We start from the raw sequence: 10218 nt of genomic DNA on the forward strand, positions 1-10218 counted from the left end.
TAGCCACAAATAATTTTAAAAAAACCACAAAACACTTCTCCTAGACTACAAACATATATAGAAAGTTTAATATTCATTTTAATAACCAATAATATATATATATATATATATATGAGTTTCTTTCTTCTATTTTTATATATATAAAAAAAGAGCTAGCTTTTGCATCCATGGTTGTTTTTGGTTTCCAAAAGATATTGAATTTACTTTAAGGTGGTTCATTTTTGTCCGAATCAGTCCAATTCAATTAGTTTTAACTTTTTGAAATCAAAACCTGAGCTGAAATTAATGTTTTTTCCTTGTTTTAAAATCTATAATTTTACAGTCTTTTTCTCAATTTGATATTTTTCAATTATTTATTTTTAATTTTATTAGTTGATCGATTTTTTTCTCACCCTATTCACCCACCTTTATATTTCCACGAGCCAATAATAAGCACTCAAAAGCTCCAGGCAGAGAAACTCGCATATACAAAGACAACTTTCTTGAGCAATTTGAGTGCATTTGCGAGCATAAATTTTGAAAAAAGGAGCCATCTCTTAATCATTTATGTCATCTTGGTTTCTATTTTAAGCTAGCATCTGTTTAGTGTGCAGGCAACAGGGGTGTTGCCGGAGGAATTTGCAAGTGAAAATCATTAGACATTCTCTCCGGTTTATGAGATGGCAGAAAACAACATGGGTTGTCGGCTTGCATCAGGACCCAGCGTCAGAGGCCCTGGTCACTGGTTTTATTCATGACGGAGGGACTTGTGGATTTCTTTAATGATTTTATGTACAACAAACAACACTGTGAAGCCAAGCTCCGAGCCATCAAATCACCAGGTCAACCCATTAGGTCGAGATTTCATAACTATACTTGACTCGTACATACTTTAATAAAACTGTGAACGCAGGTAAGCAAAATGAAATCACATTCTTGCATTAATAGCAAAATGCAATAGCCAATTCTATCTTCGTTGCTGTTGTTGATTGTCATTTCCTGGGATTACAAAACCAAATGCTAAGAAAGCAAACACAAATATTATATCCTTGTTTCCATGCAGGTAAACTCAACAACAAAATGGACCGCTACAAAATTTTGATCAGGCATCACTTGTCAAGAAGCAAGACATGGACCTCAATTTTCTCCCAGCCAGGCTCACCCCCCAGAAATTCTAGGAGCTCGCTTCCAGGGTGAACCTTTCACTTCCTCTTGCCATGTCTCACAATTTCAGTAAAATAACCAAAACTTTCCTACTCGCCTTTCTCATGTTGGTAACCTGATGCCTTTCCAGTTCTGCCAATTAGATATGGCTCCAGCATAGAATTATCACCGTGCATTTCAAGACCATGATAAGATCGAGTTGCAAAATAATCTGCCCCGGATCGCACTGTGCCCTTGGTGAGAGAATTAGAACTTCTGTCCTGCAATTTTAAAGCATTCTCTGTTGCATTTGCCAAAGCTAGAACTCCTTCATTTTCTTCTTCTTTTTTCTCTGTTTGTGCAACAATTCAAATATTTTGTTAAATCACTACAGCATGTAAGATGTGGAATGAATGCATCAATGGAATTCTCAAGAAAGTTTAGGTAAGGTTACAATAAGTTCAACATCTCAAAGCAAATCATGGTCCATGATTTGATAAAAGAGAATCCCAAGACTCACAAATATGAGAAAATAATAGATGATGAATCACTAATTCATCTAGTGCATTTTTCACTTTGCTTTCCATCACTATACCACCATTAATAATAATGAACATTCACTATTTCATCAAGAAAAAAAAAAAAACTAATGTGAAACAATGAAGAGTAATAAATTCCAACATGCTTTTCATCCATGACACTGTAGAAAACGAGGATAGAATTATGGTATTATCCTCATGGCCTAGTCCCTTTTCATCATTAACAGAAGTAAACAACAACAGCTTCGACAATCATGCATTATTTCGAAGTTTTATCATTCAAAGGTACAACTCCAATAAATCCACATGCAACAGAGAACTGGAAGCAGGTAAAACTACCTTGCAAATCAAAATCTTCAACATATCTGCCTTGCACAAAAGAAAACCGTGCTTCTTCAGAATAACTCTTCACTTCCACTGGAGATGAAGTAATCAAATCCCTGAATTCCATCACATATGCTCCTGTCCATTCACTTCCTCTGCAAAATGCAATTCTGATAAATGAGGATTTGGAAGTGAATGAATACCCAGAATTCCCGGGATGATGAATTCTATATGTAAACATAACTTTTGGAATGCAATTAATCTCTCCAAATCCCCTCCATCCACCTTACAATGCCAACTCGAAAGTCAAATCACAGTCTATATGTTGCTCTGATGTGGCATCGCTCAGTTTTTAAGGGGGGAGAGAATAAAATGGAAGAGATAGAGGTTTATTCCAGTGAAGAGGATTAATGAACCGCTGAACCTATTGCCGCTGCTTTAGTAAGTATGATGGATAACCTGCTTAGCCTACTCTTCTAACTAGATTGCAGAAGAACCTGCTATTAGACTATCCCTTGGGTTTCAAAGGAGGAAAAAAAATTGGAACCACATAACTTAACCTATTAATAATGAGGTGGAACAGAACAAAAGGAAAAGAGGAGATCGATGAGATTTACAAAATAGAAGTTGGATTAAGCATTTTGCTAGGAAGTCAATTTTTAGCTTGCAGGTGTAACAAATTCAAACCTGTTGAAAGCTAGCATGGCCTCAAATGGAGTAATAACTGGAGCATAGAACTCTTTGCTATCCAATAGAGCAGTTTGGGCACAGGAGACATAGATAAAAACATCACACTGCCACAAACAGAATATTGTCATTATGCAACTCAAAATTCTAACATCCATAACTAAAAATAGACAATCTTCCAAGTCAGATAATTGGGTTTACTTCAGGGAAGTTGGCAAGCTTTGCAGGATTTGGCCTTCCCATGACAAGAGTATAGACCTTTTTCCCTGCACCAGTGATCAGGTCTTTCATCTGATGGATCATATTGAGGTAACCAGCTGCACCAAATGGAAGCACATTGGACAACTGATTGTCTATACTACATTAAGAATAGAACACTAATAATACATTATCTATAAGCATACAGCATGTATTAGTCCCAAAGAAGTAAGAAGAAGAAACTTTGTAGTATTCCATATATCATGTAAAAAATGGTCTTGTTGTCTTAAAGCAAAGCTAAAATGAACAGATCTTATCAGTTACTAGGTGTTCATTCTCCTAGGAATATTAGAATTCAACTTCAAAACAATTTTTAGAATGAACTCAAAGGAATAACCATATACAAGCAGGATATCCCATAGTCATTCAAAGTCAACCCAGGAATAATTTCCAGATTCTGGTAAGATTTCCCATCAATGGGTGTTTATTATTCTAAGACAAACTCTAGGAACTAATGTCAAAGAAACACCAATAGATAAGAACTAGAATAGTGAAAAAAGTGCAGATCACTGGAGTTTGACTACATGCAGATCTAAGCATGGCGTATGTATATATACATATACACGTTGCACATACGCACACAGAGACATAAAAGGGGATAAAATTAAGAATACAGTTCTCAGAAGGTAAAAGAAACGTCTTGAAAGAAGAGTGCAGAACATGAACATGCTCAGGATTCAGGAATAAATGGTAGTGCATTTCAGAACTGCACAGGAGCCAGAGTTCCAGACTGGTATAAAAGTGAAAGTTAAATGGTAAAATAATGAAATGCTGGAAAGATGACTCCCCAGGAATGCAAAACCACAGATGTAACTATAAATACAAAATTAGATAAAATCACCAGAAATGACATACCTACTCCGAGAGTTCCCACCAAAATCCCAACAATGTTAGCATCTTTTGCCTTCTCCACTAGGTAATATCTGCATGTAATATCACTAACACAGTGAATCAAGCAACAGAGCTACATGACATGAATACAGAAAATTAGGAGGAAAAAATTCAGAGAAGAAGACAAAGGGAGAACAAAACTTTTATCTCATAAATAATACCTACGCTTCAGAATCCTTCTCTGTTGAGATAAATCTGTTCCCAAGAAATTTCCATTGGCATCATATCTGACTAAAACCACCGCCACCAAATCAAATTCAGCATTTGTTTAAGAAGATAAAAGAAAAGAAATACAGTTGGCATATTTTAAAATTGGATAGTACCCAAATATGCAGATGCTTAACTGACAATATTTCACATTCTGAGCAATTAAGCAAATAATTTTAAGGACTTAGGATATCAACTGACAGGCCAGAGCAATCAAATCAAAATATTTTGAGGTTCTCACAACCATACTAGCAAATAAGCTCAATGAGAAAAATACATGCAAAAGCATAGCTTGAGTTTAAAAGGAAAAACACCATATCAATATTATCAGAAGATAAACAGGAATGGAGCTAACATGGCTTATAAATAGAGGCAGTTAAGCAACCAGAAACTGAAAATTTTCTAGGTTGTGGGGAGGAATTGTAAACACAAAACATACACACAGAAGCACAGTAATACAAACAAGAATATCTCCACCACCATCAGAATGCAGACACCTGAATTTTGGTAAAGCAACAAATGCAAGTTATTCATTAAGCAAACACACACATGTGAATATCCAAAAAACAATTCACAGCAAATTTAATGCAAACATGGCAACAACTTCTACCTATTTCGCATCCATTGAATGTGAGTACAACATTTGCAAATGCTGAATTGTCCGAACCAATCCATAAAAGCAAGTAGTCCTCCATTTTTTGTCCACTAGGTAATTCCCAGCTCAAGCCTCCAATGGTGTGTCTAGAACAAGCTGCCACACGAAGTTCATCGCTAACCTCACCATCACCAACTGACCTGGGAAGCCCACCAGAATCTTTATGGCAATCGGGAGGATTTATTAATGGACACATAACTTCCGCAAAATGAAACACAGTCTTGGTTTTGGACCCAGATAGTGTGGATGCTGCTGCTACCAGTTCCTCTCTGATATATGGAATTGCATGTGCATATTCGAGTCCAAAAAGCACCTATATCCAAAAATAAGTAATTGCGCACTTGTGCTTGCTGGCAGTAAGCTATGCCAGAACAATCAATTCTTTAAACTTCAAAACACGCATTTATCATAAGATCCTATCATCCAATGTCATAGTTGCCATGAATATACATAGCAACATTATGGTGTACCAACAAAAGTCTTTGTTACATGGAAAGTATATCTCAAATAAAGGTGTCTTTTATACCTTCAGAATTATAAGACCCCCAAATTATTAGCAGACAAGAAAATCAGTAACTCCACGTTTGATTATTTTTTCTTTTAGGCTCAAGGGTAATCAATGCCTAATATAGCTACAGGCACACACTAGCCAGCTAGTAGAGTTAGTAAGGGATTCTACCAACAAGACTCAATCAATCTCCTTCACTGCGGATGGAGAAATTTACAAGCAAAAAGGAATTTAAAGCACCAACTCAACTTGATCATCACAATTTTGACCTTAACAGCTACAGAGAAGCCACTAAGATTTTCTAGACTGTGATGGACAAGCAAGCAAATTATGAACCACCCTACATGCTCATCATAAGTTCAACTACAACTAAATTGCTCAAATCACGATAAAGTAGTACCACATTTCCATGTGGATCGCTTTAAAAAATTCGTACATTGCAACATTATATCATACCAGAAAGGGCTTGCTGTTATTTGAGGCATAATTCGATAAACTTGCAGCACAACTTGATACATCAATCATAGCTTTTCCAAAAACAAAGAAAGCCGGAAGGGTCGATGTCCTGCCAAAATCAAACACACAAAAACATAAAAAAAAAAAAAAAAGAACAAACAAGCTGAAATGTAAGAAATGAAGATAAAAAGTAGTACTCACGGGCTAAGGCAAGTGTGTCCGTAATGAATAACACAATCAGCATTGATACGCGAAGCTCCTACTTCATCAACACAACAACTTCCATACGTTGAATCCGCCATTACAAACAAACTAACCCCAATTTGTTCTTTCAGTTTCCCAATTTTCTCCCTCAAAACTCTCGCCACTTTAGTACAATCCTTCAGTAACTCATCTGGAAACTATTTTTTTTAAATAATAATAAATAATTAGCAGAGAAAAGAGAGGTTTTAGCCATGTAATTAATTATTATTAATTACCTGTAAAGCGACTCTGGTGAAGTTTCTGCTGTGAATGAAATCCACTGTCCGGTCAATTTCGTAAATTTCCATCAAATCCATGCCTAAACTTGAAGTACAAAACCTTCTCTTCCTGCTGTCTGCAATGGAGAAGGAGGAGGACTGGAAGAAGCGTGCACAAACATTAAACAAACAGACTTTAACACTAACATAGATAGGAGTGTAAGAAAAATAATGGTCCTAATGGGCCAGGAAATCCGGCCCATTACAGTTAAACCGCCTTAATCGCCAAAATAAAAGAGCCCAGACCATAGAGGTACGTTTTTCTTTTATCCTCTCTAATTCCTCTATTCTATCTTCAGAAAGAAAGAAAAGACAAAGGTAAATACAACAGTGACAAAAATCGCCGGAAAGTTCTACGGCTTTCAAAATCACCGGTGAGTTCTACGGATTTAAATTGAGCTTTTTTGGTTGCAAAAAATCGATTGAAATGGAGATTCTCAATTTCTATTGTTTATACTTTCTGTTATTATTTGTTGTTGATATATTTTTTCTTAAGTTTTTATTGGGAAAGGTCATTTTTCCAGTCTCTCTCTTTTTTAAAAAAAAGAAAGAAAGAAATTTGTCTTTCCTGTTGCGGAAATAGAATTAAAATATGTTTGTTAGTAATCTTTCAGGGTAAAAATTAGGATCTTAGAAAGAATACTGAACTGTATCTTAATGTATGCGGGTAACTGTATACGCCTCAGCAGCACAGGTATTGTGTTTGTCTTCACCGGATTCTTGCTCATAACTTGTTGTGGTTATAATATCCTGACTTTTCTGCAACCAAATGCAAGGACATGCGATCATAATTTGAGTACTTTTTGAAAAAAGACTGTAACAAATGGAAGATGTATGGTGCTGGTTCTTCTATGAAGTCTTTGAAATTTTATCAATTTAAGCTATTCTTTAGTGACGCTTCAAGTTTGAAATTTTAGGTTTTTTTTTTTTGGGAGATTTAATGCATCCCCAAAGAGAGGATTGAAAGATTGGTCTAGATGGCGAGCTGCATTCAGACAAATGTTCACCGTCCTTCTCTCTTTATTCCAAAAGTTTCGCAATCAAGGTGTCAAAATGATGCACCGTTGTGTGTTTTACCATTGCCCCGTGTTAATGGTTCTTCTATGAAGTCTTTGAAATATCCTCAAAATGGTTTGATGCAACAACAATTTGCCACTTTATTGAAGCACCAAAAAAGTGAGCCTGTGGTGAAGTACCGGAATGGCTCAGCTGTTTGCTTGCTTGGTGGCGAAGATAAGTCTGAAAAAGACAACCAGGTACCAGGCCTCTTATTTAAGTTTTTGTTTGGTGTGCGTTGTTGCTTCAATATTTTTTTCAGTGATATTTCTGAGATTTTAATTTTGTAGTAGGTGTGTTATGCTTTCCAAAGGGATCCCTGACATAGTTGTTCTCGACCATATAATAATTTGATTGAATGCTGTGGGATATTGATGGTTACACGGTGCCCTTTTTGAGTTTGTGTGTGTGTGTGTGTGTGTGTGATCCCTGACATAGTTGTTCTCGACCATATAATAATTTGATTGAATGCTGTGGGATATTGATGGTTACACGGTGCCCTTTTTGAGTGTGTGTGTGTGTGTGTGTGTGTGATAGTGAAGGGCATTAAACCAATGTGCGAGTGTCTGCTTCTTCTGCTAACCTTGGGCAAAATATTCTTGTTTTCTCACTTTTCTTCCTTGTCATCTATGTGAGTTTTTTTCCTGCTGTTTGCATGAGTGGAATCTTATTTATATGTCTGTTTTGTTTGTTTGTTCTATAAATTTATGCGATAGTGAAGGGCATAAACCGAATGCTGTATTTGGGCCTTGAAAATTGTTTTGTATGAGAGGGAGGGAGGGATTTGATGTCTATGAGTGTACTGTACTTGTGAGTCATTTCTGTAAGCCTTGGTCATGATTAAGGAACACTGTATATGTTTGACTGAACTTCTTAATTGTAGGGACTTGCGTGGAATCCACTTGAAAAAGCTATGGGAAGTTTCAAGGGACAATCAATAGAAGATATGCTACGCCAGCAGATTGAAAAACAAGAATTTTATGATGGAGGCAGCGAAAAAAATCCACCAAGTGGTGGTGGTGGTGGGGTGGGGGTGGGGGTGGAGGTGGTTCTGGAGAATCTGAGGATGAAGGTCTTGTTGGAATCATTGATGAAACCATGCAAGTGATATTAGCTACTATTGGCTTTATCTTTCTGGTAATAATATCTTTCTTTTCCTCTGCTTTGGTGCATATGGTCGCTCAAGGCACTGTTTTTTTTCAACTCAATGTTTCAATTTGCAAATTTTTGAGCATATTTATCTCTTTTGGAATAGAGAGTTGCCATAAAAGGTTCTTGAAATAGACTAACATCATTTCAGTTGGTTACTAGCCCAAAACTGAACTAATAGTATTTATTTACTAGCTGCTGATTCTCGGCTGTTTGCTGCTTTTGTGTGTGTCTGTGTAAAACAAAAGGTGATTGGCAGAAGTGTTATTTCTAATGCAGCGAGGAATGAAGGTTTTTCTAGCTTGAAAACCTTCATTCTTTGTTTCTAAATGATCACTGAAAATCTCCCCTGCTTGAAAATGCAACCTAGTCTCTTTTTGTTTTTATTGGAAGACATTATTTTTATTTTTAATTCCAAAAATATATGCCTCTGTTGGCTTGTGTGTGCAGCTATGTTTTTTCTTTTACTCTTGCAAGCCACAGCCCTATGATAAATCTCTATTCCTTCGAAGTTTTTCATGTTTTATATTACAATGTTATCACCTGAAATGGTTTGAGGCATGGTCGCTTCAGTTGTGTACTAGAAATACTTGGGTTGAACCGCATTTAACTTTTTTAGCCCAATTACTGCAGTATGTCTACATTATCAGTGGCGAGGAGCTGACTCGTCTAGGGAAAGATTATCTCAAGTTTCTCTTTGGAAAAGGCAAAAGTGTTCGTTTGAAGAGAGCCATGAACAAGTGGAAAAGATTCTTCCAGTCGTGGAATGAGATGAAGGAAGAAGATCCATTTTGGTTGGAAAAGGAGATTATCAACACCCGGACATGGTTTGACAGTCCAGAAAAATACAAGGAGATCTTCAGGTCTGTTTGATCCTCTAATGGCAACAGTAATCTAAGCCCTGCTGGTATCAATTTTCTTGTCCGTACTTGGCATCATTGGTTCTACATTGGAGCTAGCAAGACGTTCCAGATTCCATGACGTAAAAGGCCATTGATGTAAGCCACAAAGGTCTTGATGCCAGATTGTGGGTTAGTAGCTTTCACTTTTGTTTAAGATTTGAAAAATGAGATCATGGGAACACTAAATTACTGGAACTGTTAATTGATTTTGAATGAAGCGAATGACTTTGTAGTCCTTGAGTTGCAGTCTGACCTTTCCTTTTGATATTTGAGTTTTATCATCCAAGACCATAGAGTAGATAAAAGCATCCTTTTCTAGGTCATGTATGCTCAAGCTGGCTACCTGGACGAGTAAGCATTCTAAATTCTAAACGTTTCTGACCAGAACTTGGATAGATATCTATTGGGATCTAAAGTCCGATCATAACAGTGAAGATATATTGTCTCCTAATTACTGCCAACTGGGGTCCAACATGTCTTCAGCAACAAAATGGAGGTACTCGTTCTTTATCCCAAATCCAACCCCTCCCCTTCACTATACTCTGCTATTTGCTAACAACTCACCCCAATACTTATGTTGAAACATTATTATACATTATTACATTATTATAACTATAACTAAATATACTAAAAAGCAAGGGTGTTTTGAACTGTGTTAAACAAACACTGTTCAAGCACTTACAAAGAACTTTGGTATGTAGTGTTATTTTAATTTTTTTTCAGTTTGGTTCCGCAACTTTTTTGTTTATTATATCCTTTGGTTTTAAAATTAGCATCCAATTGCATAACTTTATTGGCTAAACACAAAATTGAAAGACAGGGGATCAACTTAGAAAGGGCGTCGAAAATGAGTTGTGTTTAAAGTTGGTGTAAAAATTACACTCTTAATTTATAAAGTTAGATCTTTTTGGTCCTTTATGTTTCTAAATTCAATTTTGATAAA

The 10218-nt window shown here is 36.2% G+C and overlaps 1 protein-coding gene and 1 pseudogene across 1 annotated transcript; one reads left to right on the forward strand and one right to left on the reverse strand.

Annotated features, from left to right (window-relative positions):
• Nucleotides 1–893: 893 nt before the first annotated feature.
• LOC118048333 (uncharacterized) lies at nt 894–6307 on the reverse strand. Its single transcript, XM_035057950.1, has 10 exons — nt 6127–6307; nt 5849–6048; nt 5648–5756; nt 4639–4996; nt 3983–4052; nt 3786–3853; nt 2874–2989; nt 2673–2779; nt 2001–2140; nt 894–1474 (listed from the first exon to the last, which is right to left on the reverse strand). Exons 1-10 carry the CDS (start codon nt 6205–6207, stop codon nt 1233–1235), a joined length of 1491 nt encoding a protein of 496 aa, XP_034913841.1. The 5' UTR covers nt 6208–6307; the 3' UTR covers nt 894–1232.
• A 133-nt stretch (nt 6308–6440) lies between these two features.
• Nucleotides 6441–9510, forward strand: LOC118048334 (uncharacterized; annotated as a pseudogene).
• Nucleotides 9511–10218: the final 708 nt, after the last annotated feature.

Source organism: Populus alba, chromosome 6, assembly GCF_005239225.2.
Source record: "Populus alba chromosome 6, ASM523922v2, whole genome shotgun sequence".
NCBI classification, from domain to species: Eukaryota; Viridiplantae; Streptophyta; class Magnoliopsida; order Malpighiales; family Salicaceae; genus Populus; species Populus alba.

Bases quoted from the DNA above. Each gene is read 5' to 3' on its own strand.
- LOC118048333 (XM_035057950.1), bottom strand. From the start codon at position 6,207: ATGGATTTGATGGAAATTTACGAAATTGACCGGACAGTGGATTTCATT. The intron at 6,049-6,126 runs GTAATTAATAAT...TAAAAAAAATAG, and splicing joins TCACCAGAGTCGCTTTACAG to TTTCCAGATGAGTTACTGAA. The intron at 3,854-3,982 runs GTATTATTTATG...TATTACATGCAG, and splicing joins AGAAGGATTCTGAAGCGTAG to ATATTACCTAGTGGAGAAGG.